The sequence below is a fragment of the Engraulis encrasicolus genome, chromosome 2 (assembly GCF_034702125.1).
Source record: "Engraulis encrasicolus isolate BLACKSEA-1 chromosome 2, IST_EnEncr_1.0, whole genome shotgun sequence".
In the NCBI taxonomy this organism is placed as follows: domain Eukaryota; kingdom Metazoa; phylum Chordata; class Actinopteri; order Clupeiformes; family Engraulidae; genus Engraulis; species Engraulis encrasicolus.
Genome location: NC_085858.1, coordinates 26,429,383 through 26,456,418, shown reverse-complemented (window position 1 = coordinate 26,456,418; position 27,036 = coordinate 26,429,383). Strand labels below are relative to the sequence as shown.

General features: G+C 41.3%; 2 protein-coding genes across 2 annotated transcripts in view; both read right to left on the bottom strand.

Moving 5' to 3' along the window:
- The window catches only part of mslna (mesothelin a), a 28,566-nt gene extending 19,420 nt beyond the window's left edge, over window positions 1-9,146 (bottom strand). Inside the window, exons 1-14 of the mRNA XM_063185088.1 lie at window positions 8,914-9,146; window positions 8,109-8,347; window positions 7,454-7,551; window positions 6,579-6,691; window positions 5,506-5,727; window positions 5,222-5,296; window positions 4,137-4,402; window positions 3,649-3,754; window positions 3,041-3,172; window positions 2,274-2,482; window positions 1,822-1,919; window positions 1,291-1,409; window positions 713-868; window positions 73-281 (exon numbers count right to left, since the gene is read on the bottom strand). Coding sequence (XP_063041158.1) covers window positions 73-281; window positions 713-868; window positions 1,291-1,409; window positions 1,822-1,919; window positions 2,274-2,482; window positions 3,041-3,172; window positions 3,649-3,754; window positions 4,137-4,402; window positions 5,222-5,296; window positions 5,506-5,727; window positions 6,579-6,691; window positions 7,454-7,551; window positions 8,109-8,347; window positions 8,914-9,045 — 2,174 coding nt within the window. The 5' untranslated portion in view covers window positions 9,046-9,146. The remainder of the gene's footprint in view (window positions 1-72; window positions 282-712; window positions 869-1,290; window positions 1,410-1,821; window positions 1,920-2,273; window positions 2,483-3,040; window positions 3,173-3,648; window positions 3,755-4,136; window positions 4,403-5,221; window positions 5,297-5,505; window positions 5,728-6,578; window positions 6,692-7,453; window positions 7,552-8,108; window positions 8,348-8,913) is intronic.
- A 13,682-nt stretch (window positions 9,147-22,828) lies between these two features.
- ubfd1 (ubiquitin family domain containing 1) lies at window positions 22,829-27,036 on the bottom strand. Its single transcript, XM_063185080.1, has 7 exons — window positions 26,934-27,036; window positions 25,767-26,054; window positions 24,632-24,840; window positions 24,470-24,535; window positions 23,976-24,081; window positions 23,765-23,847; window positions 22,829-23,602 (listed from the first exon to the last, which is right to left on the bottom strand). Exons 1-7 carry the CDS (start codon window positions 26,965-26,967, stop codon window positions 23,492-23,494), a joined length of 897 nt encoding a protein of 298 aa, XP_063041150.1. The 5' UTR covers window positions 26,968-27,036; the 3' UTR covers window positions 22,829-23,491.

Sequence of the window (27,036 nt, the reverse complement as noted above, 5' to 3'; positions counted from 1 at the left end):
CATAGTGTTAATTTACATAGTATTGCATATCTTGTTTTAAAATGTCACTGGCATGTCTGGTTTGTCTCTTACCCATGCTGAAGAGTTTCACACTGTCTGCCTTTGATGATGTTGAAGAGCGGCTTGATTTGGTCTGGCTTCATGTTGGGAAGCAGGTGCAGGAGCCTCTTGTTAAGCCACTCCAGAACCTTGGTGTCGTTGATGGAGGGGTCGGACAGGTTGGCTCTGTCCAGCACGTGCTCCAGTATGACAGAACTCACCGCTTGGGTCAGGTTGGGGCCCTACGTATGATCAAGGGTTTGGAGAAAAGACAGAAGAAGTTGTTTTTGTGAAACACTGATAAAGTGCTGAAATGTTGGTTCTAAAAGTCATTACTACTACTGCTACATAGGAGCCGGAAAGGGGGATGCAGTGGTGCATTTGCATCCCCACTTTTGGTCTCCCTAAAATGAAGCTTTCTCAACTTTTACTGCAGACAAATGAGTGGAGTGCAGCAGCACTAACTTTTTAAGAAACAAAGAATCAAGAAAAAAAATGCACAACCACTTTGCACTATCAAATGCACTACCACAGAGCCTGACACTACTATTGTTGTTGTTAGATATTTTAACAGATATTATTACCAGTAAAGTCACATTATTACTTTGGCCAATATTGTGGTCTGTTTTCTGTGTACACGTGGTTCACCAGGTAAGACTAGCGGAACACATACCTGAAGAAGTGGGAGAATTTCATCAAGGAATATCTCCAAGTCTCCGTCTTTGACGTGTTTTAAAATCTTCTTCAGAACTTCGGGGTCTTTGAGCTGTCCAGGAATTTGAGCCAGCTCCGCTAGTTGGACTGGAGTGAGAAGAGGAAGAACATCCATCTGAAGAAAAAAAACAAGATCACATGTTAGGTCATTTTTTTTTTCTGTAGGTGTCATTCTGCATGCTACAAACAACTAAACAGGCCTTGAACTCCTTTACAAAAGAGTCATTTTTCAAACTGTCACAGTGTATTGGGTACTCTTGGATGAAGGGGATCAGTCCAATTCAACAAAAAAGTTAATCCAGGCAACTCCAACTAACAGAGGGGAAGATGATTTTTCTTGATTTAGCCATACGTTTATAATAAAGGCCTTTAAAATGTGCTTCCCCTTTGTTTGTTGGGAGTTGACAGGGCTTGTACAGTCTATGTGTTGAACATGTGCAATTGTGCATACATACAGTATATACATTGTGTAACATATATAATACAGTACTACCAGCCCAAGACAAATAAAAAGACAAAAAAGAAAAATAAACTCACTGCTGTGAAGTTCATGTTCAGGAGTTTCAGTTCTTTCAGTGTTTCAAGGGCAGCAAATTTCCCAAGGTACTTCTCCAGCCACTCTCTGCTGTTATTTGCACGCTGGACACAGCCAGGGTCTGAAACAAAAGTTTGAGAAAAGCACGAGACTTTCAAACCCTTACCCTGCTTTATACACTTTATTCACATTATTATTATTATTCATGATCACTTCACACTACATGTAGGAGCGGGAAAGGATCTGCACACTGCTTGCANAAGACTTAATTTCTTAGGAGCAACGTTTCGATCATAGATCTTCTTCAGGCATCCTAATAAATTAAGTCTTTTGCAAGCAGTGTGCAGATGCTTTCCCGCTCCTATATGTGACAGTTTTTTGATTTGGCACCTGCTGATGCTTTTTTTGCTGGATGTGCGCACTTTCCACTACACTCCACTCCACACTACATACATGAGACTTTCAAACCCTTACCCTGCTTAATTCACCTTGTTCACATTATGATTTTTTTATGATCACTTCACACTACATACCTTGGGTGTCATTGCGTTTGAGGAAAGGCTTGATGAAGCCCATGTAGATTTTCTTCTGCACATCTTTGTCCATGACGTGTTTGCCAAGGGACTGGACCCTGTGAAACACAGGAGGAAGTGTGTTCACCCATCACTATTTAGATTTTCTTATTAGAAAATTGAAACACTTCAGCTTTGTTGAAAACCTTTACAACTAGAGTTTTTAGTATACATTAGGAATTGGCCACTGCACAGTGAAAATGTTAATTCAACACTAAGCGTGTCAATTTAACATCTTCTAGATTGAATTAGGTCCCAGCGTACTCTCTCAGAGTTTAATTGTCACTGCATTTTTTTTATTTTTTTTTACTGTATGTCATTGTAAAAACAGCAAACCTGTAAGAGGGACAGGCAGGTTTCTGACTACTACCAGGGGAATGGAGCAGCTTGTTGCTGAGTAAATTACAACGTACATGGCCTGAAATGCCTCGCAGTTGAAGTGCTGGTTGATGAGGCAGGAGGAGGAGGAGCTGTTGCTGCCTCCGGGCACCATGGGCAGGGCGGACACAAGCCTCACAGCTGCCCACATTGCCATCAGCTCTGGGTCCCTCAGCTGCTCCCTGCTGAAGATGACTGGAGGTACAGGCCCAGACATCATCGACATCATGGGGCGTTGGCCATCCTGGAAGTCAGAGAAACAAAAAAAATGTTGGTTGCGGTATGTAATGGAGGGAAAAGGTAAACAAACGGGATGGGTGGGGTTCATGGCATTCTCCCCTACAGTAGCCTATTGTCTTTTTTTTGCTCTGTCTTTTTTTTGACATCCCTACTCGTTCTGTCAATGTCACATTGGAATCGTTCCCCCACTCCACCTTACCTCACCCCAACCACAAACAGTAACCTACTACTACAGTAGCAGACAAGGAATGTGCTGTAAGTCTGACACATAGGGACGCGCATTGTCCTCAATGTCACTGCACTAAGCTACAGCCCGGATGTCAGCAGGCTTAGGAAAGAATGAAGGTCAGCTCAGGTGAAAAGATGACGACTGAGGAGGACTGTCCCCGTGAATACATCAATCTCTGAGGCTCAAAGCACTCTCAAAAAGTATGTGAAGATCGATAATAATAGCATAAAGGAGATGTCAGAGACAATACAGGAAGAGTAGAATAGTACTTTCTTCAGAGAGACTAGTATGGTTATTATGAATAGTGTGTTTCCAATGAAAAGAATGCAATACCATCATCTTGTGACGTCTCAGGGTTGAGAGCAGTTCTGAAAGCAAGGCCTTGATTTTCTCTCCAGTCACGTTCATCTTGGATTTAGCGACACACCTCAGGACGACATCCAGGTCCTCGGCTCTTTTGGTGATCTGCGCACGCAAAGCACAACAAAACAGCATTGTCTCATCTCAAAGAAGCCATTATACGATTATAAGAAATTATACGACTAAGTGGAAACTCGATATCTGGAAGGATTTTTTTTCTCACGGACTGCAATTGATTTTCCATTTGCACAATAGCAAGGGCGTTCTTAAGCAGGTGCAAAAAGGGTTACAATTAGACAACCATGTTGTTCTTGTCAACACATTGATAGGGAGTGGTTGATGTACTAGTAAAGGTAGACTAGAGACCAGACCTAGATTATAAGAAATCATACGATTAGGTGGACAATTGATATCTGGGAGGATATTTTTCTCACGGACTGTAAATGATTTTCCATTTGCACAATAGCAATGGCGTTCTTAAGCAGGTGCAAAAAGGGTTACAATTAGACAGCCATGTTGTTCCTGTCAACACATTGGTAGGGAGTGGTTGATGTACAGTAAAGGTAGACAGCAAGACTCACCAAACAAGTACTGTCGCTGCTGTTGCCGTCGTTGTTGTGGTTAGGCCTACAGACGTCAGCAGGTCTGAACATGTCAGGGTCCATGGTGGCGTTGGAAGGTGAGGGACTGTGGGAGACAAAAACAAAATCAGATCTGATGAATGGTAGGAGATAATTTGTCATTCAAAATGGTCGCCAATAATGCAGCGATATGACCAGTTCCCTATAAGATAGTCACGTGTGTAAAGCACATTATCACAGTGTAGACATTGATCAAATGTTAAACTTTGTATTGCTAGGAAGGGCACAATTCTTAGTAGAGGAATTAACGAAAATATACACACAATCATCAGATACAAATGCAATTGAAAGAACAGCAGTAATTTTGCCATCATCCCAGCCAAAAGATGTTGTGGTGACATAGCAATGCAATAACGTTGCTCTGCTGCTCTAATAGTCGTTATTGTGGTTCGTGGTGGCGGATCGGATGTAGTAACGTGTGTACTCACAAAAGATCTTTGAAAGCGTCCGTCAGGTCCTTTAGAGATTCCGTGTCGTTCATGGGTAGGGCCTGCTTCAGAAGGGGCACCACCAGGTGAGTGAACCAGTCCTTCACGCTGGTGAGGTTAAAGGTCATGGCGGAGGGTTCCTGCCCCATGAAGGTCTGGTTGTTCAACGTGAAGTTCTGGGAGAAGAAGCCGCTCAGCTCGGACAGGGTCCAGTTGACGATCTTCTGGGTCAGCAGTTCCTTGACTTCCAGGGATGTGTCGTTTCTCTGCAGAAGAACAAGATTAGACTATGAAATGTATATTGGTAGTAGGTATATTCAAAGTATATAGTATATACTGAGTTTATACAACACACTGTCATGGGTGAGCGGTTAGGGCGTCAGACTTGCATCCCAGAGATTGCCGGTTCGACTCCCGACCCGCCAGGTTGGTGGGGGGAGTAATCAACCAGTGCTCTCCCCCATCCTCCTCCCTGACTGAGGTACCCTGAGCATGGTACCGTCCCACCGCACTGCTCCCCATGAGGCGCCACTGAGGGCTGCCCCCTTGCACGGGTGAGGCATAAATGCAATTTCGTTGTGTGCAGTGTGCAGTGTGCAGTGTGCAGTGTTCACTTGTGTGCTGTGGAGTGCTGTGTCACAATGACAATGAGAGTTGGAGTTTTGGAGTTTTTTTCACTGCTGAAATGGATATTTCTCTTAGGAATAACAACATTGGAGGTGTCCGATTACATTATTAAAACCTCTCAATGTGCATTGTTCTACCAGTGGAACATTTTTCACTATTCGTTGAAATATGGTCATTTCCATTCTGGCGACAACAAACAGGAGTGTGGGGTTGGTCTTACATTAGTAGTATATTCAATATATGCCGTGTATGCTGAGTATGAACAGTATGGCTGAATACTCATACAACATACTTTTGCACCTAATTTGAGGATGTATAAACTATAATTTAAATATATATATATATATATATATATATATATATATATATATATATATATATATATATATATATTTAATATATAATATAATATATATTAATATATATTTAAATATATATATTTTTTAACTGCACAGTACCTGCTCAAGAGCAGCAACAAATTTGTGGATGAACATTCCCAGGGGCTTCAGCTTCATCAAGAGTCCTTTCAGAACCTGCCAGAGACAGAGGCAGATCAACAGATCAATTTGCGTGAAATATGAACTGGTATGAAAATATGAATATACTGTATGGTACTAATAACACCACTACCAGCTACCACTACAACGTTGTCTACTTACACCACCACCACCACGACTACCACCAATGTCACTACCACCACGAATAATAATAATAATAATAATAATAATAATAATAATCTTACTGTGCCGTTGCCATGCATTCCCATTGGCATCATGTCCATGGTCATGTTGCCGGTCATGTTGGAGTTCTTCTTCATCAGGAGTGGGCGGACCAGGCTCTGCAGGACGTGGATGATGATGGTGGACTTGTCCATGGTGGAGTTGTCCATGGTGGTGTTGTCCATGCTCGGGCGCAGCACCAAGTCCACCAAGTGCTCGGCAGTGAGTTTGTCCAAGGCATCGAGCTGAAGACATACATTTATAGCATGTTACTTGATGATGTTTACTTTTCGTCTACGTTCCAAGTGAAAAATGTATGGATTGTATGGCTCACAATAAAGAAGGCAATACAAGCTTATTTGGTAGGCCCTACACAAAGGCCATTCGATGAACTCTATATTACATTACACATGGCTGATGCGTTCATCCAAAGTGATTTACAGTATAGTTATCACAAGGTATTCGTTACATTCCTTCAAATAATCAAAGGTAAAGTACCTTGCTCAAGGGCATGTCAGGTATGTAGGTGTAGCGAGAGGTAAACAGATCTAGCACATGTGGGGAACCTATGGCCTGGGGGCCGTTTACGGCATGTGAGGCTCCCAATATAATGTTAATGTTATACAGTTTCCCATGTGACATGTGACTTGTTTGGTAAAGCAATCTTACAGGTAGATCTTGGCCAGAATCTTAAATCTTGGCCACCTTCAATATAGGCCTAAAGTACAGGGGGAAATCCTGGGTTGTGTTCATAGTACGGCCCTTGGGAGGACTTTAATATTTGAAGTAGCCCCTCAAATGACAAAAGTTCCCCACCCCTGGGAGATATACTAAGAAGCTGGTTAAGCCAGGTTAAGAGGTTAAGCCAGGTTAAGTTAAGAGGTTAAGAGGTTAAGAGGTGAATAGTTAAAAGGTTCCCCACCTCTGAGAGGTATACTAAGAAACTGGTTAAGCCAGGTTAAGTTAAGAGGTAAAGCATCTTATAGAATAGGCTGCAGTCCTCATTTTCTTAATACCTTGACCTGGTTTACTCCTGAACCAGCTTCTTAGTACAGGCCCACGATCTAAAGCCTCGGAAGAAGCATTAGAAACTTACAGCAGAGAAATTGGCGTTGAGTTTCATGAGTTCTGCAAGGGTAACGATGTCAAGGAAGGACCGGAGGTTCTTCATCAGCCACTCTTTACTCCCGTTAGTCTGCTGCGCACAACCTGATTCAAGCAGGAGGAAAAGTTAAATATGTTATTATCTGTTAGGCTGATTATCATCGACTTTCATATCTCTTCAAGACTTGGTCTGACCAAGAGCATAACAATTAATATTTCCCAAACGGCTTGGTTGACTCGTCGCCTCCCTTGGTTTGCTACTGGTTGTTTATTTCCCGACAAAGTGGGAGGAGTTCCCGATTTTTCTGGAGCTCAGAAACGATATTTGCATTGCTCCTGGCCTGACGAGAAGCAACGCTGAAGGTGATGCGTCACTAGGAGGGCGCGACCTGGCTAATTATTTGTAGGCTAAATGAGGTTGTTTTTTTTAACCTCTCACATATCTACTCAGTCAATACTCTATTTCAGGGTTTCCCAAACTGGGGTGCGTGCACCCCTGGGGGTGCATGGCCTGTCACAAGGGGGTGCGCAAGCAGAATTGAGCAATGGCCAATATGTGTGTTTTTATACATGATTAATGATACAGTAAGTAGTTTTGAATTGTATGGTGAATTGTATGCTGGAAGAAACATCAGGTCTATTGTAAATGAGGATTCCCCAAATGACACTGCATTTGTGCAGTGAAGCTATACTTGAGTGGCCATCAGCACACCAAAACATTTGCTTAGGGGGTGCGCAAACCACATTGTAATGTACAAGGGGGTGCGCAGGGGGAAAAGTTTGGGAACCACTGCTCTATTTGAATGCGGGGTGGGTCATATTTAGTGACTGCATTTCCCACACAAACAATAAGCCATAGCTACTAACCTGATTTTCTGGACAGGAAAGGCATGATGAATTCCCGATACAGCGTCTCTTTCTTGTTGGTCCTCCTTTCACCCAGGTGATCGCTCAGTGACATCACCCTGGGCAAACAAAAACAACAAATAGGGGTACCATGAGGGCGATTCAGTGGGCATAGAGATTCAAAAAGGAGCCAAAAGACAACTATGAAGATCATGAGACAAGTGGGGACGACCCTGTTGTTTTCAGTGACCCCTGTAATATCCATCAGCTGCTGTAGGGCAAAACTCACATGAGCACAAGGGAGGGGAATACATTCAGGAATATTGTTTGGGATGTATGCACATCCAAATACTTTATATAAACAGCTGGATCAAAAGCAATCAGAAAAGACAGAAGAAAAGAAGAATCGTAAAAGAAGAAGAAGAAGAAGAATCATAAAAGAAAGAAGAAAAATCTGCACACTGTTACTGCTCCCACTATACAGAACCTGAGGTTGAAACATTGTGTACAATAAACTAGGAGCAGCAACATAACATACCGTATGTGTGTGCATTTTTATTCGTTCTTTTAGGGCTGACAAATGCCCATTGACCTCACAATAAGCCTCACAACACCCCCCTGGGCAGCTGTAGAGCTTGGAGCCCCCGTTGAGAAAGCCTATTTTAGGGGTACGTACAGGGCCTGGAATGATGCGCAGGTGAGGTTGGCGTTCTTGAGGCAGGAGAGGTCCCCTTTGGACAGGAAGGGCAGCTGGGACTGCAGGCCGATCTTGAACCACTTGCTGATGAAGCGAGGGTCCCGCAGCCCCATCATGGAGGAAGCATCATCATCCCCCATGGACTCCTCTGAGCTATTGCCCATCATCATCCCCATCCCCATCATCATCTCCATCATCTGCTGCTGACGGCCAGACCTCTGCATGGGTGAAGCACAGTGGTGAAAAACAAAGTAAAAACGATTTTTTTTGGTCACTCTACTGCAGACATCCCATATGGGCTATTTTGTGTTTCCTCTCAGCCAAGAACAACCTAAAAAAGGTTTACCCCAACATCTTAAAACATAATCATGAATGAAAATAATACAGCCTAATAGTGTGCACAGTAATGCAAAGCTAATGTAATACAAACAATGGTAACACTTTATTTTAGGGATACATCTATAAGCACTAATACATACAATGTTAATGCCTGGATAAGTAACTTGTAAGGCATGCACTAAGCAAACGCCTACTAGGTCCTTACTAAGGTTAAATTGGTAACAAATCCCTTATTGTGCATGAACAAGACATTTGTGAATACATGCCTAACAAAGGTTTGATTTTGCTTTGTACATGCCTTACAAGTTACTTATACAGGCACATTTTATGTATTAGTGCTAATAGATGTATCCCTAAAATAAAGTGTTACCCAAACAATAATACAAACTTGCACCTGTGCCCTGTAACAAAGCCAATTTAATATTGTTTACAAACGCAGCCTCACCAAATAAGTGTAAAGATCAAATCCAGCATCCAGCAGTCCCATGAGTTTCTTGACCTTCTCCTGTGACATGGGAGCGCCCGTGGCTCCCAGGCCAGCGCAGGTCAGGAAACTATCAAAGGAGACATTTTGCATTCAGTGGAAACATAAACAGTACACAGTAATTGGCTAAGAACAAACCGTGCTGAAACATATGTGACATTGGACAGAATACTGAAGGATATACACATTTCTAAATTATACATACCTTTGTGTGTCTATGGAAAAAAAGGAAGGGGAAAGATAAAAATGATAAATCTCAGGTCATTTAACAAATAATAACAAATAAATAATATATAAATAATAAATAACAATAAATGTCAATGTTCTTACCATTTTTACTAATGCCACCATCGTTACCAGGGTTACCATCTGGGTTTTTCTGAATGAAAAAAACCCTCATAATTAACATGCAGTGCACATTATTACAATTTCATTACAATGTGATCTACAAGTTATGCAGCTTGTTTAAAAATAAAAATTGCTGTAAGCAAAAGAAAATCACTCGGCTCACTCAGTTCATTCACTTGTACACAATATCTCAACAGGTTTTGAGCATGCATTAAAACAAGAGGAAAAAGACAGCTCAGCTCGAAATTATGTTACATCATATTTATCTCAGGCCGAAACGTTGTCACATTAAAAACTTGTTTATCTAACTCGAGAGTGTGCGGCACTTCTCTCCTCCTGCAAGTGTTTTACTGGTTGCCAGCACCTCTGTTTCTGGTGTGCGTTTTGCACCTCCACTCAACATCATATTTATCATCATTAAAAATTAGGCGCTGGCAAAACCATCTGATGATGATGCTATGGGCCGCATGAGCTTGAACAGTCAGGGAACGGAGATGACCACAGGTGCACAGTAAGAGCCACTGATTTGGTATTTCCTTGATTGCACCATGCAAGGGACTTGCAAAGTTTTAGCTCCATTGACCACCCACACAACTTGGGAGTCCCATGGAAGTCGTATGGTCTGGGCATGGAAGGGAACACAATGTGGGTGGATCCTACTGTATGAGGGTTAGGCGCTAACATGGCCGTAACAATCATTGAGGACACAGAGGTCATGTCCTCTGTATATTGTTCAGAAATGTAAAATTTATCTATGATGAAGATCGATCTATGATCAACAATGATAAATTCAGTCTGTATACGCCACCCTCATTTATCCTCAAGGCAGTGAATGAATGAAAACGAACTTTGACTGAGTTTGAAGCATTCTAAATGTACAGTAAGCAGTACAGCACACAGTATTTGATCTCGGTATTTGAGAATGTCGTGTTACGGCCCTGGGCACTAAACATTTTTTTTGTTCATCCAAAATGTCATTGACTCTCCTGCTACTCTGTCGGCATTCTGAATTCCAAGCTTACCTGTGCAGATACACTGTGGCACAAACCTAAAAGAATAGCCAAAAATCATATCATGAAGTCACAATCAATTATGAATATAAATATGATATATATACATGAAAAAGTTGAATAATTTGTACAGTTAAAATTCTACATACCTAAGATGGCCAAAGCAATGAGACTGTGTCTCATTCTCACACAATATCAGTGGTTTACCGGGGAACACCTCCACTTAATCTATTTAGAAAAAAACAAGAAGGCACATTAAAATGGCACATGGTATAAAATAGGATAAATTGAAGACATAACTGTGCAGTTTATGGACATTTTTGGTTTATGTCACTCCTACAGCTGAGAGAGCCACTGAATCGCAAACACTTTCCAGAGTAAACATCAATATCTCTCTAAGCAATTTAATTTTATATTCATTCAAGGTGATCTTCTTTATTATGATTAGGAGTAGTAGAATGATTATTATCATTTTTATTATTACCGGTATTATTATTATTATTATTATAGATATGAAATTACTTAAGAAGTTTCCTGATATCCAGGTATAGGCAAATCTTATCAGTAAATACATTATAGTGCGCTTAGTGCACAATTTTATTTTCATGCCAACTATTTGTGTGTTTAACACAATGAATTTGTGAATAAAGCATTTGGGTGGCTTACCAATCAGTTGATGAGAAAAGTCCCAGTACAAGTGTGTGAAGAAGGATCCGGTACACTACACTAGAAGCGACACAGCCGTAAGCATCCTTTTAAAGTTTCTGTGTGGGTGGGAGGTTGGCCATTCATGGGGTGTGTGTGATGCTTGCTGATGCACACATAATCGGCGTAGCTAAGGTGTTTATCATGAAACTCCTTCTTGTCACTTTACCCTTTCTTTTGTCCGAGGTTACGTTTAAGCACCTTGTCTGACCTGTTTGGGTTCCACGATGACATCGGATGCCACAGGAGGACTAGAGCAGAAGTCATCACAGTTGTCCACTCCTCCAATCCTCCTCACCTTCTTTAGTCCAAAAGTGGATCCGTATGTGCTGCTGTCATTGTTGAAATTCAATATTCCTCAACTCTGTTCGGAGTTCAAATAACCACAGGAGTTTGAACTCCTGAATAGCTTTTTATTTGGGCTCTGAAGCACCTGCAATCAAATAAAGGGCCATTTGCGTAACTGTGGTTGCTGCTACAAAGACATAACAAGTGCAATGCTCCTGAAAAGAAATGCCCTGTAGACTAAACACACTTTGCGGACATACATTGTTGTTTTTCTTGTTCTTTTGAATGCAATAAACTTGTCATATTTAGATGTCTGAGTTGCTTCTTTAGGCTACTTGCAGGGCTTACAATGCTTAGCAATATTGAGTACACCTCTGTTAAATAGTGAGAATTTTGAAACAAATTTCAATAAGCACACAAGTTATTTCCAAAATGTGCAGAGTAAGTTTAATACAACATCTGTTAATCTTACAGGAGAAAAGTAAGTTAATATAATATAACTTAAATTATACAGGGGTTGGACAAAATAACTGAGACACCTGTCATTTTAGTGAGGGAAGTTATATGGCTCAAGTGGACCAGCCTGTTGGCCAATCTTCAACAATGGCACATTGCACCAGTAAAGTGAAGTGTGAGGGTTCAATTTGCAGGATAAAAGCACAGTTTTACTCAAAATTTTGCAATGCACACAACATTATGGGTGACATGTCAGAGTTCAAAAAAGAGAAATTCTTGGTATGTGTGTAACTGTTGCATCTTTGACCGAGACAGCAAGTCTTTGCGATGTATCAAGAGCCACAGTATCCAAGGTAATGTCTGCATAGGTAACCAAGTGAGTAATACAAAGTAAAGTGCAAAACTGATGAGAATGACGATCAGAGGGTTGCAGGTTTGAATCCCACCCTTACCTCTCCCTACACTTCCAAGCCATGGCCGAAGTGCCCTTGCGCAAGGCACCTGACCCCACACTGCTCCAGGGACTGTAACCAATGCCCTGTAAAAACTGTAAGTCGCTTTTGGATGAAAGCATAGTGTAATGTAATGTAATAAAAATGGAACGGATCAGTTTGGTACTTTGAGTTACAGTATAATACTGTGAACACAAGCTTTCCCTCATTTCTCTGAGCGCAAAAAAAGGTCTTTTCACATTCCCCACAATTGTTACCTTTTCTATTGCACAGGCCGCTCTCCCATTATGTCATTGTCGTCAGTGCTCCAGACACAATCGTTAAATGGCTGTCGCTTTTTAAATGTCAGTTTGTGAAATCATTTGTGTCACCATAAGCCTGCTGTACTCTTCAGAACCGATAATTATCATGCCTGGAGGTGCAAGATTCAGCAGGGCTGGATACACACACACACACACACACACACACACACACACACACACACACACACACACACACACACACACACACACACACACACACACACACACACACACACACACACACACACACACACACACACACACACACACACACACAACATTAAACATACATACATGCATTATGTCTTTGTGTTGTTGTGTAAAACAGCAGTGACAGTAGTCTTTACACCTGTCAGCCAATCTTTTGTTCATCTTCTATAAGCAATTGAGACCCAAGGTAACATGTTCTATCGACACCTCATGTACTACTTTATACCAAAGTAGTACATGACTATAACTGTTTTAATTGATTTGTAATTGTGTCATTTGATTTGTTATTTTAATGCAACTGGAATTTTAATTTTGTAACTTGTGCCGTCACTTGGCCAGGACACCCTTGTAAAAGAGATTTTTAATCTCAACGGGTTTATTTTCCTGGTTAAATAAAGGTCAAATAAAAATACTATACTACACTATGCTACAGTACAGTACAGTACACTACACTACACAACACTATACTATACTATTGTACTGTATACTACCCATATGGAAAAAAATGTATGGTGAATTCAGGTAAATTGGGCACCTTTGGTCCATTCGCTTATTTACCTGAATTCACCATATTAATGGGAGGACATTGTTGTGCAAGTCATCCTTTGTCTCTTTACTTGACAGTGCAACCATTTTAACGTCATGGCTGTGTGTGATATTTGACGGTGTGAATCTTTGGAGATGGCCCCTAACCTGTGAAATGTCAAATCCAACCAGGGGCGTAGCTATAAGGGGGCAAGCGAGACATTCAACCCTGGGACAACCTTTTAACAGTAGTATGGTCACTTTTACATGGTTTTAATATCTGAGTGAAATAGACAGAGTTATGTATTTTTATTCTATGGTTTTTATCTTATTCTTAACCATATTGTATCTATTTATTCATATTGCGAGTGATGTATGTGAGTGTGAGTGAGTGATGCATTGAGAGTGACGTGTGTTTGTCTTTGTGTGTCTTTATGCCACTACAGAGACATTTTTATTTCATCTAAGTTTAATGGACAATAAAGTCTAAGTCTAAGTCTAAACTGTTTCTTATAGTCTTGTAGTTATTGTAGTTTGTGAAAAAGTATAAAAGTCAGTATAAAATATAACACATGTAACTTGTTCAGCAGCCAAATCTCAATTGACTGTTATTGCTGTTGTTGCTACAGACAACTGTAAACAAAGGGAAGACTAGACTGCGGGCATGGATTAGATTGATGACGCTGATACAGTGCAAGGAAGAGTTCCACAGATGCCTCTTTTCCACTGCTGGTTTTCTGGTAGGCCTACAGCTCGACAAAATGAGACTCGGCCACCACGTTTTGCTTTTCCAATAGGCAGGACGCAGCTCAATTGCAAAGCAAAAAGTGGTGGCCGAGTCACTCTGTGTCGAGCTGTAGGCCTACCTGAAAACAGGCAGTGGAAAAGAGGCATATATGGACTGAGATAGCATTGCCTTTTTTCTGTTACATTCTGTTCAAGTCATCCGAGCTATGTTTACTGGGTTCTAAATCACTATGTTAGTCTATATCAGGGGTGGAGAAGCTTTTTCATTCGAGGGGCCACTTCAAATTCCTCCAAGGGCCGTACTATGAACACAAACCAGGATTTTCCTCCTGCACTTTAGGCCTACATGTATATTGAAGCCACCTTTACAACAGACCACACCTTCTCTAGGTCCCCTGAAATATTACTTAATTGTATTGCAAATGTAATTTCTAAGATCCCTTTGCAAAATATGTCATATTTCATGTGAAGGTGCATAACATTAAAATTATATCGGGGACCGGATAAGACGGCCTCAAGGCCCTCGAGACATAGGTTCCCCACCCCTGGCCTAAATAGACGACCTCGGCAGACAGCAAATGTTTTGCCTAGAATGTTGGTCTTCTACTGCACCGCAGACAGCAAAACCATCCTCCAATTACAACATAAGCCCCCCTCCCAAAAAAACCACACTGGTTGTATGGTGGATGTGATGAAAGTTGATTTTTTTTCTCATGGTGTTGCATTGTACTACTGTGCTGTACCTGTAGATCCAGCTTTGTCAGCCCTTTAACAGTCCTAAAATGGCCCCGGGGACCGCGAGACAAAATCATCAAGAGTGTTGACAAGCTATGCCTATGGCATTTTGTTCAAGGGTCACGTTCAAACAAATGGCAATTTGAAAAACGAATGGTGTCTTATGGAAAATTACATCGGAACGCCTTTAACAGTGTGATTCATGCCACAGAAATTGTGCAGAGGGACAGGTCAATCATGTTTTATTTCAACCAGCTTTTTTCACCTCCTTCCCTCGTATGACATGCGTATGGTAGCAGGCCACTTTATCGTTTCCATCCAAAGGTATGTCCCAGTGACGTCATCACGGCTCAGGAGACACCATCAGCTCCGCTGTCCTTGCTTGACTGCTACTAGATGGGTGGAGATGAAGACATGATAAACATACAGTATATACAGTCAGGGCCGAGACATTTTCAAATACCGAGGTCAAATACTGGGTGCTGTACTGCATACTGTAAATTTAGAATGCTTCAAACTCTTCGGTCAAACTTGTACGTTTGACTTCATTAGTCAAATCAAAGTCAAGTCAAGTCAAGTCAAGTCAAGTCAAGTCAAGTGGGTTTTATTGTCAATTTCTTTACATGCACTGGTCATACAAAGAATTTGAAATTACATTTCTTGCTTTCCCATACAGACATAGACTAATCTAGGTAAGGACATAGACAGTACTGTATAGACATAGACAGTACTTATACATGGACTTAAGACAGTATGGACATAGACAGTGCTCATACAGACATTTAAAGTGCAAGACTGGACAACAGAAGACTTGTAGAGAACATACATTAAGAGGTAATTGTTGTGCTTTTTTTCCCTAAAAGAGTCCTTTATAGCGTTCTGACATAGTAGTAGTAGCATTTTGAAGAAAAATAAATATCAAAAAGGTCTATCAAGTACAACAGCAGCAGTGTGTGTGTGTGTGTGTGTGTGTGTGTGTGTGTGTGTGTGTGTGTGTGTGTGTGTGTGTGTGTGTGTGTGTGTGTGTGTGTGTGTGTGTGTGTGTGTGTGTGTGTGTGTGTGTGTGTGTTTAGTGCAGGTAGAAGGTGTGTGTGCGTGTGTGTGTGTGTTTAGTGCAGGTAGAAGTGTGTGTGTCTGCGTCTGTGTGTGTGTTCGTGTGTGTGTGTGTGTGTGTTAGTGCAGAAAGTGCAGTGTGTCAGTGTGTGTGTGTTTGTGTTTAGTGCAGAAAGTGCAGTGTGTGTGTGTGTGTGTGTGTGTGTGTGTGTGTGTGTGTGTGTGTGTGTGTGTGTGTGTGTGTGTGTGTGTGTGTGTGTGTGTGCGCGTGCGCGCGTGTTTTGAGTTAGTGCAGGTTGAGAGTTCAGTCACAAAAATAGTAGTGCAGGTGGAATGTTTCAGTCGCAGATGGGGGGGGGGGTTGTCAGTGGCCTTCCTGGCTAGAGGCTGACAGTGGAGGGAGAGTGGGTTGAGTGTTCAGTAACTTGATCGCTTGGTGCATTGAGCTGCTTGCCAGCCTGGTGGTACGGGAACGGAGAAGCCTGTGCCTCTTTCCAGAGGGCAGGAGGCTGAACAGTTTGTGTGCAGGGTGGCTTGTGTCTTTGATGATCATCAGTGCTTTCCGGGTAAGGCGTGTGGTGTAAATGTCCTGCAGGGAGGAGTGGTATTCCAATGATCTTCTTCGCTGTGTTCACAACACGCTGGAGTGTCTTCCTGTTTTTCTCTGTGCAGCTTCCTCCCCACACTGTGATGCAGTTGGACACGACGCTCTCTATGGTTCCTCTGTAGAATGTTGTCATGATGGAGGGTGTAGCACTTGCCTTCTTTAGTTTGCGCAAGAAGTAGAGACGCTGATGGGCCTTCTTCGCCAGTGATGTAGTGTTGGTGGTCCAAGAGAGGTCGTCGCTGATGTGCACTCCAAGGAACTTGGTGCTGTTCACTCTCTCCACAGCATCGCCGTCGATGGTCAGTGGTGGCAGTTGTTTTTGGACCCTCTGAAAGTTGACAACAATCTCCTTGGTCTTTTTGACATTCAGCAGGAGGTTGTTGTCTTTGCACCATGTGGCCAGCAGGTCTACTTCTTCTCTGTAGTGAGTCTCATCGCCCTTGGTGATGAGGCCCACCAGAGTTGTATCATCCACAAACTTCACTAGATGGTTAGTGCTGTGGGTCGTTGTGCAGTCGTGTCTCAGCAGCGTGAACAGCAGGGGGCCACTGAAAATCACTGCCTAGAGGATAAATGGGGGTGGCGTATACAGACTGAATTTATCATTGTTGATCATAGATTGATTTTCATCATAGATAAATTTTACATTTCTGAAAAAAATACAGAGGACATGACCTCTGTGTCCTCTATGGTAGTTACGACTATGTATACAGTATGTCTATGGGTGGAGATACACAGGCAAAGGTGAACCTCCATTGTGAAAATCAAACAGCAGCTTCATCTCAAACCAATATTTTAGTTGTTTGGTTGCACACTGAGGAAGGCACACGCAGAAACGCGTCTGTGCACAAAATAAAGAAAAATTGATGCAAGGTGCGCCCCCTTTTCTTTGATTCTAAGTATTTATTTGGGACAGCACCCTTAAAAGTTATCAAGAAACCTGAGTGAAGCCTGCTACCTATCATACTTGGTGGGAACCTTTTAAACATAGCACAGCAGTTCCATCTAAAACCAGATGAGCAAGATCATCTTCAGCTACATGTGATTAAAAATAACATTGTGAAACTAACTGAATCACTACTATAATGTGTGCGTGACACATGCTCTTGATTGACAGTGGTGTCCATGGTTACCTGCATGACCAACCAGGTTTGACCTGTTGGAGACAACAATGGCTGAACGGTCTGCTGGTATGTACTTCCACACGTACACTCGGGCTGTTGCAATAAAAGTTAGGCATGCATAGCCAACAGAGAAGTAACAAAGAAACATAAGGAATGACCCAACCTGTTTAAAAAACAAATACTGACTGGTCTTACTCTATAAAGCCAGAGAGGTTAGTTTCATTTCTATGGAAAGACATGAAGAGAAAGTAATAGGGACAGAAATTCCAAAATATCTTCTGGTGTATTCGAGATATTATACTACACATTTGAGTTTACTGAATAAATCATCATCAATTTGAGCGGGGATATTTTAGGTTATTATCATATATGACAATACCATTACAATTTGCTTACCAATTGGGGTGATCTGATTCGATAATTTCACAGGATCAATAAGATAGGCCTACTGTTACCATTTGTGTTAGCATCTACAGTATGTCAAGGGAAGACCCTATTCCTACCTGCTTATCATAGAGTGGTTGTTGAGCTGTTACACATGTAGCTGTGTCTGCACACTTAAATCCCCTTTGTGTTCTTTTTAATGATAGGCCAAGCTTTCGGTGTGCAGACATTTTTCTTTCAATTTTACACAGTTTTTGTTTAGTAGTAGTAGTAGTAGCCTTTATTTGTCCCAGTATGGGCAATTGTTTCGCAGTGGTGGTACACCTCTCACACCCGCACACACACACCCACATAAAACATTTAACAGACATAAATAACCGTTAAAACGCATAAAAAGGTGGAGGGGTTAAGATAAATGAATAATCTAAAAGAAAGATCTACAGAGTCTTGCAATAGCTAAACATACAACTCATGGCTATCTATGCTTCCTATTGGAATTTAGCAGCTGAATAGCAGAGGGTAAAAATGAATTCTTATATCTATTTGTCCTAGCTAATGGGCATTTAAAGCGGGAACCAGAAGGTAAAAACTGGAATTCAACTGGTGCAATGGTGCTCATGATGAGAACATATTGAAGATGCTGATGTAGGTTATGTTTTTCGGGAATAGGTGTGTCGCATTTAAGTGGGTGTAGCTCAATGGGTGTGTGTGTGTGTGTGTGTGTGGGCTACTCCAAATAGAGCAGTGTATTTCACAATGAAGACAGGCCTACAGCTATTAAACAAGTGGATGGAGGTGAAGGAGGGATTATGCTGGGGAGTCAGCTCAGTGGTCAGAACAATAATATCTAATGCATAGATCATGGATGTTCCTCCACTATAGACTTTATATACAGACTAGTATCTTGGTTGCCTTTCATTAAATAAACAAGTCTTTAAATCAAATTATTTATCTGAGCAGTTTCAAACCCAATAAAAAAGACCTCTGGTACCATATACTGTAAACGAGCGTTGGGCTACTGATGATATGAAACATACAGTAGGCCTAATTCTGTTGTCTGACATGTTGCATATTCAGATGGCTTATTATGAGTATGACGTGAAGAGATGATGAGCTGTGCTATTTTGGATATGCAGTGGATCCTAACAAAGCTGAGGATTCCCTAGGTGGTAAATGGTGACGACTTCAGCACTAATTATGTCCAATTAAGAAGCCGCCATCATTGAGCAGATCAAGTCATGCATCCTCCGCTTCGGAGCAATTTAACCCAAACAAAAGGTGACCCAGACTGCATATGCAAGTTTGCATTTGACAGGCTTTACATTTAAAAACAAAGGGCTTAGGCCCTACCAGGTGGCATATCACTAGTCACGATCCTCCCACAGCAATTATGATAGGGCCCAAAGTAAGGACACCCGCCACATGAAAAGGGGATCTTCTTCATTTTTCACCATTTTGAATTTCCAGAAATATGCCTTTTTAACTGCAAAACTTAGTTTGGTCATACTAGTAAATATTAGTCCATTATTTAGTACATTTTCATTTTTTGGCAGTAGACAGCACAGTTACAATAAGCAGCATGGTTGCAATACTCTGGCCACCACCCCACACCGTGCACGTTTAAACTTCACAAGGAATAACATGCTTTGAACTTCAACTCATTACACTGGATAATGCTTTTTGCTTTTTTCAGCAAGTGCATCAAGAATGGCTCATGTGCTCACTATTATGCAAACCCAAATTCAGCGTGTCCATACTTTTGTTTGACACACACCTCTCATTTCAAGTGTCATAATATAAGCTTGACAGGCTGTATGAATGTCTCTGCAAGAAAAACATCTTTTTTTTCCAAATTGCTGTGCCAAATGAAAAAGAAGTCTCTCATCCCCACTGTTTTTGTGCAAGGTAGTCACAGTAACTTATTTTCTTGTGAATCATGCCTTTAACCCCTTTGCACCGAGTTCCTGTTATAACGTGTCACCAAAATTGTAAGGATCAAGTCTCTGTAATATCTCTCTCTCTCTGTCTGTCTCTCACCCTCTATGTTCTCATACTCTCTTTTGTTTTATTTGTGCTTATTGTATGCGTCAACTGTCTAGTGTCGATTTCATGTACAAAAAAAAAAAAAACCCGGATTTATAGTAGTACAGAAGTGTGCATGTGTAGGGAAATTGACCTATTGTTTACTGGAAACTGAAATGATTATTGAACTGTATAGTACTTGATGTGTAATGTTAGTGAACTGCCGAACCATTGTCCACAAAGATGCTGTTGGTAAACTACATTGAGATATTGTACACAAAGCTACTTTCTATAAATAAAGTAATGAAAAAAAAAAAAAAGTCTCTGTAATATCAAAGCAATGCCATGATTTTGGCGAGTCTCTTATAATGCAGCTCTTAACTAATGGGAATATAGTTTATCTTATTTTCGGTTTATCTTGAAGAAAATTGTTCATTCAGTTTATTAAATAATTCATTTTGCTTTGCTATACTCTTCCTGCCAACCGGTCCCCTAGAACCTGCTCGCGGCCCCCACTATGAAATCCCCTGCACTACTTCACATCCCACACACAGCATGGCCATATCTGCAGATGATCCATAACACATTTTGAGAGACAACCTCTCAAAATGGTATGCATCATCTGCAGACATGGCCAGCAGAGGGTGCTATGCTACAGCTGAATACCAAGTGCCCTTGCACACATTCAAGTCTCTGTTGAAGTCTTGGCTCAGATATTGCTATGGTTATGATTGAACAGTGTTGTAAATGGAGGCGATATCCAGCCCCGTAGCTACATGTGTGGGTTATTTGTTGAGAGGCCTACAATGTGTTGCAGGTTCACAAGAAGATTAGAGTACCTTGTATTATGTGCCAAATTATTAATCAATCATTAAGAAGATATTTGTTTGGACACAAGGGCCACATTTAGCATGTCACCATCCGGGACATCTCATGAGCCATCGGCAAATAATTATTTTTATTGCTGAGATTTAACTTCTTGAAGGATCTCAATCAAATTAATTTACAGTCCTCCTTTTTTTGTGATTGTATAGGGGGATGATCAATTTAAACCTGGGTATCTAGGCCTACTCTGTTAAAACCTGTGTTTCTCTTTCTGCGCAACTGATGGATCTTTAAAAGAAAAAAGAAAATGTGTTTTCTTCAACTCATTGCAGTTTCACAGCACGTAGTGTGTACACATAAAGACATTGTACCCCGCATTGACCAAGCAATACCATACGAGGCCAGATCATGTGCAGGTGTCATGCACGCTCAAGGCACCTCAGTGTGGCACGTGGACCGCCAATACGCTGCAGAGAATGTTGACCAAATTGCTTGGGCACAGCATAAAAACACTAACTGCCACCTGTTCATTTTATTGACTAGTTTCTAGATCAAACAGAAGTGAATGGTGGATCTTAGGCCTTAGTTATGCAACGGCTGCATCCACAAACCATTATTTGTATTCTGAATTAAAGTACCCATTATTATGCATTCTGCCAAGTACTCCTGGGTTAAGGCTCAATGTATTAATTTATACAGACATAAAACGTGTGACTCAACATCTTCCTCTACATTTTTAACAAACTAACTACAAAGTCTTTTGTCTGACTGCTTTTGAAATGGGATGTTATCAAATCCCAGCAATTCTGTGCCCTAATGACCCACCACCTTTCAGTCGCAACCAAAAATGTCATACACGAGGCATAACACACACACACGCTATGAAGCAGTTATACCACTGACTAATATTAAACAGTCAGTGAATTGAACTGACAAGTCCATTTTGAGGCGAGATGGCAGACTGGATGGTAATTAAACTAACCTACTGAACAATAAGAACACTATAATTACTGTGTAATTACTAAGAAAATTGTAAGTTATTGCTACTAATATTGAGTATTCTTATAGTTCAGTTAACTAACCCATCTGTGCAACAACAAAAAAACCACACACACAGACAAAAAGCGCCCAACCTATCATGGGTGACTACCTCGCTTGAACACAATCATTCATCCTGAGTATGACACAAGAGCTTCTCCCTAGGTTATAGGAGGAGGGATTTATAACATGCAATGGCAGCAATTCTCTTATTTGGCTGGGGCCCTAGGTTAGGGACCACAGGATCCCTCACTAAAGTCAGTGAAGTAGAAAAGATGTCTCCGACCTCTTTCAGAGCCCAGATTACAGACTACACTTCCAGGTGACAAAGTAATGGCCATTAGTAAATAACTATCAATGGCAAATAAAGATGGGGGGAATTAATGATAGAATATTGAAACTTAAACAGAATTGGTATGGCTATACAGTATGTGCTGCAGCAACCAGAAAATTATCTTGCTTTCAGCATATCTCCCCAAAACACAAACAAAACCCACTTCACAGCATTCACTTGTCATGGGTGAGCGGTTAGGGCGTCAGACTTGCATCCCAGAGGTTGCCGGTTCGACTCCCGACCCGCCAGGTTGGTGGGGGGAGTAATCAACCAGTGCTCTCCCCCATCCTCCTCCATGACTGAGGTACCCTGAGCATGGTACCGTCCCACCGCACTGCTCCCCATGGGGCGCCACTGAAGGCTGCCCCCTTGCACGGGTGAGGCATAAATGCAATTTCGTTGTGTGCAGTGTGCAGTGTTCACTTGTGTGCTGTGGAGTGCTGTGTCACAATGACAATGGGAGTTGGAGTTTCCCAATGGGCTTTCTTTTTCTTTTACTGTGGAAATGCTTAAACTCCCCCTGAATTGAGTTTAGAGAATATACTTAGAAAGACTTCTCTCCCTATAGACACTTCCAACAGCTGACCAGAATGCTCAGTAAACTAGAAGAATAAGTCACAAAGTGGTCACTTTCTTTTCAAACACAAGTGCTCTGACCACCTCAGAGTTACAACAATATGTGAACCAATAAAACACCACAAAACTGACTCATGAGTTGTAAGAATTCTGTTTTACATTTAAATAAAATTGGATAGTCAAGACACTTTTGTAGAGTATGTTACTCTTATATTTCAGTGACTAACAACTGTTGATAAAGTTAAATGACTAATGCAGAGAAGTCAAACTGACTTGATATCAAATATGATAAGCAAGAAGTCATCATGTGTACATCGTCTACATAACAGGAAAAGCTGAACCTTTAGCAAGGGGTATTGTAAACAGCGGTCAACTTTGGCAAGCTTGCTTGGGTTGGTGCACAAAAAAAATACAAATAAAAATACTAGATTGATTATGTCCTTGTGCATCGTTTCATTTTCCTTAAATAACTTTTATTCATTTCAGAATATCTGGGAGAAATGTACAATTGCACAACTTTGTACAATTGTTTCTTGAATTTCCTTGGATTTCTCTGTGAGTGTTTCTTTTAAATGGTTGCTGTCACTTAGTGCAGTTTCAACCCAGAGGTTTTTTTAGTCCGCCAGCAATCCTTCAGTTTGCTATTATTCTTGAATGCATCAAAAAAAAACAAAAAAAAACAAAACAAAACAAAAATCAAAGTTCAAGACACGTATAGTGAAGTCTCCAGTTATTCTGATCTCTCAGTTTTGTTCTGGATCCCAGTTCTTCAGTGTCAGTTGCGGAGGCACATTTTGTTTAAAAATACTGCCACTTCCCGAGGACCGTGTCTTTGATTGCATCCACGAATTGTGCAGGCACCCAGTACACCCAATATTGAGAGGCTTCCGTCGGACCCAGTTGAAATGCCTGGAGGGAGAGAAAAAGGGACAAGATAAAAAACCTCCTCGTGAGTCACAGATTGCAGTAAGTTCTTCGATTGAAACACAAACAAATAAACGAGAGAACCTCAAGCACTGCTCAAGAGCTGGAAACGAAGAGTTACCACAACAAATACTGCAATGATCATACCATCATGTGATAGTCCTCATGGCCTTCGATTGGTTCAGTCACCACATTTTTGATAGAACCCATGGGAACTTTCTCTGTTCGCTCTGCAAGAAAGGACAATTGAAACAAAAACAAAAAATCAAATCAATGAACATGACAGAAACAATATTGACAGACATTTGACAAATGACGTCAAATGCATTTTTATTTTGATACGATAGCACAGCATCACCCTTCGTTCCGATCCAGAGCTGATCCTGCTCCAGCTTGAATGTGAGCCGCACTTTGCCTCCGGACTTGTTGTACATCCCGGCTAAAGGCACCGTTGGTAAGCGCTCCTATGTAACAAACAAACAAGACATCACTCGCTGCTCATTAGCAGCACAACAAGGGGCCCTTTCACAGGGCTCACTTCCTGCTGCGTCCCTAGCTCAGACACAGAAGACGACCACGGGGGGAAATGCATTATCACCCTCCATCTGGCCATATGCCTTAACAGACAGAATAATTGGTGGAATTCTTCAGGTGGCATCAGGGTGAAGAGGTAACACAAGGTCAGCGTGTGAATAATGAATGTCTCGTTGATGCAATTTCCACAAAAGCAAGATAAGTGCAGGAACTTCAATGAGACATAAATATTTTTTTTTACAAGACCCCCAAAAATCAACAAATTCAGACCATAGTTGACCAGAAAAATAAAACAGTACTGGAAGATTGTTACGATACCTTAACGCCTTTAACAGATGGCATAATATCTTCAGGTTTGCCTTTGTCCAATACTTTTCTATGTTGCTGAGGTAAAAAAAAGAAAATAATACAGAAAAAGATTTTAAAACCTGTTCATCCATGGCAAAAAATGGGGTGAATCCTAACGTGACCAGAACTTACTTTTTGTCGACATAAAGGCTCCTTTTTATTCTCTTCAGCCTTCACTTCTTGTTGAACAACTTCTTTTGGCGTGTTTACTGCTAGAACGTCGTTTATTGTTGAGCCAACGACCATTATTTTCGCCCCATTCGTTACTTTGATTTCACGTAGTGTCTTGTCTTCGGGTAGCAGTCCCTTGTACATCACTTTCTGCATAGCAGGTGGAAGACCTGCATGGATGTCAAAGTTAATTATGGCAGACCCATTTGTTTGTTTATTGATCTCAATTCACTGTCGGACATCTGGGAATTTCTCACATTTTTATCAACGTCAGGCGCAATCCATACTCATTTGGGGGGAGGCTCAGGAAAATAGTCATTGAATTGCGTAGGTTGGGTGTCTTATTTGAATGCAATTTAAACACTGTAGTTTTAAGCTATGCGAGGTGGCAATGAATGAACATGATAAGTTGTTTGGGCATGGTTAGAAGCAATACCTACGAAAACTGGGACTTGGTTGGCATTGATAAATACCCTTACAAAATCACCATGTGCTGTTTATGTCCCCATTGGTGTTAGCGTAGGCCTAAACAAAAACTTCAAAACGTAGACTACAAACACAACACTCATTTGTCAGCTTTGATATTTCATGTGGTACGAGAGAGCAATACTCAGTCATGGGTAAAAGGTAAGGGCGTCAGACTTGTAGCCCAAAGGTTGCCGGTTCGACCCCCGACCCGCCAAGTTGGTGGGGGGAGTAATTAACCAGTGCTCTCCCCCATCCTCCTCCATGATTGAGGTACCGTGAGCATGGTACCGTCCCGCTGCACTGCTCCCTTGGGGCGCCCTTGGTGGTTGCCCCTTTGCACGGGTGAGGCATAAATTGCAATTTCGTTGTGCGCAGTGTACACTTATGTGCTGTGGAGTGCCATGTCACAATGATTGCTAGATGACTAATGCTTACTAGATGACCGCAGTTTAGTAACTTTTTAATTACATTAAGCTAAATTAAGCTTAATCATCTTTCGTCCTACCATAGCAACTAAAATATTTCCCCAAATTCAAGCAACCCAATAGTGAAGACACACTGACTTACTGAATACATGCAGTAAAATCGCTAATATCTTCAAGAGAGGTGATGCCTGCATAACACTTACCAGTTAAAGTATGAATCTTCTCTTTGAGTTTGGCTCCGGTTCCATCCAAAGGGATTTTAAGATCATATTTGTTCTTGTTCCATATAATTTTCACATCTACCATTTCTTTCCCTTCGTCGGACTCGTCGTCGTCTCCGTTACTAACATTAGGGGCCGACGCTGAAGAGTTTTCCCCATCTGTCTGAGATGTCTGCTCAGTCCCTGCGGCGTCCCCTTTGCCGTCATTCTCACAGCAAACTTCTGAGTCCTTGAGACTGACTTCTGCTGCCATGACTACACCTTCACTTCCTGCCAAAAGACAGAGGAAAGAGTAAAACTAGAAACACCACGAATAATCATATACGGGTGTCATGGAGTATTTTCCCCACGTATGTGAATTACATGGTGCTACTGAGGTAAAAGATTATAGGCACACATTATTCGGGGATACCATTTCTAGTATATTGAGGGCATATAACTGAATTTGAACACAAGTCATGAGGACACAACACATTTGACCTCATAACATGGGTCAGCTAGTTTCTCAAAATAGCATGCCATGGTGCACTTGAAAGATGACACAGGGAAATTTGTGCTAACAAGGGATGCGACTAAGTGTGGTGAACTTGGGTAACACATTTGGATGGATTTCAACAGGACAGAGACGTTTATAATAAACCAAGGTGTCAGGTTGGTCGATCTGTCAGAATTGTTCATTTATACAAAACGTTAGCAGACAATTAGAAGTTAGCTACTTCCAAAACATTTGACAGCCACCCCAATAACGGTAACTGAGCAGGTTAAGTAAGAACCGTTGCACTACGCAGTTATGAAGTATCGTCACATTATTTTCCACTCCCGCAACTCTCCAAATGTGACCAACCTTTCGTGACCGTTTATGACAGTCATCACAACAAAATCGAAAGCGCTAGCCTGGACAGTTGTAATGGATTAGCTTGCATGCTAACATTGACTTCAAGCTTTTGCCAGCTAGCACGGTTTTGGTATGTTCCAGATCTTAACCAATAAATATTCTGTTTAACATTCAAATCAGTTTCACAAGTTGGATTTACAAACACAATAACATTTCAATATAATAGTTCCTGTAATTTACTAGATGTCCGATGCCGATATACATGATACGAAGTGAAAATAACACCCAACAAGATGCAGTTTCCAAAAACCCACCATCCTGGGCCGCCATGATGATTGTGTACAACATGAGGATTGCCTGATGGGAAAGAACGTGCTATAACGAATTGAACTTAAGACTCGCCGTACAGGACTAGCG

Excerpts from the sequence above, each read along its gene's own strand:
- ubfd1 (XM_063185080.1), bottom strand. The coding sequence starts at position 26,967 with ATGTTGTACACAATCATCATGGCGGCCCAGGATG. Across the intron at positions 26,055-26,933 it reads CATCATGGCGGCCCAGGATG|GAAGTGAAGGTGTAGTCATG; the intron begins GTGGGTTTTTGG and ends GTCTTTTGGCAG. Across the intron at positions 23,848-23,975 it reads GCTCTGGATCGGAACGAAGG|AGCGAACAGAGAAAGTTCCC; the intron begins GTGATGCTGTGC and ends CCTTTCTTGCAG.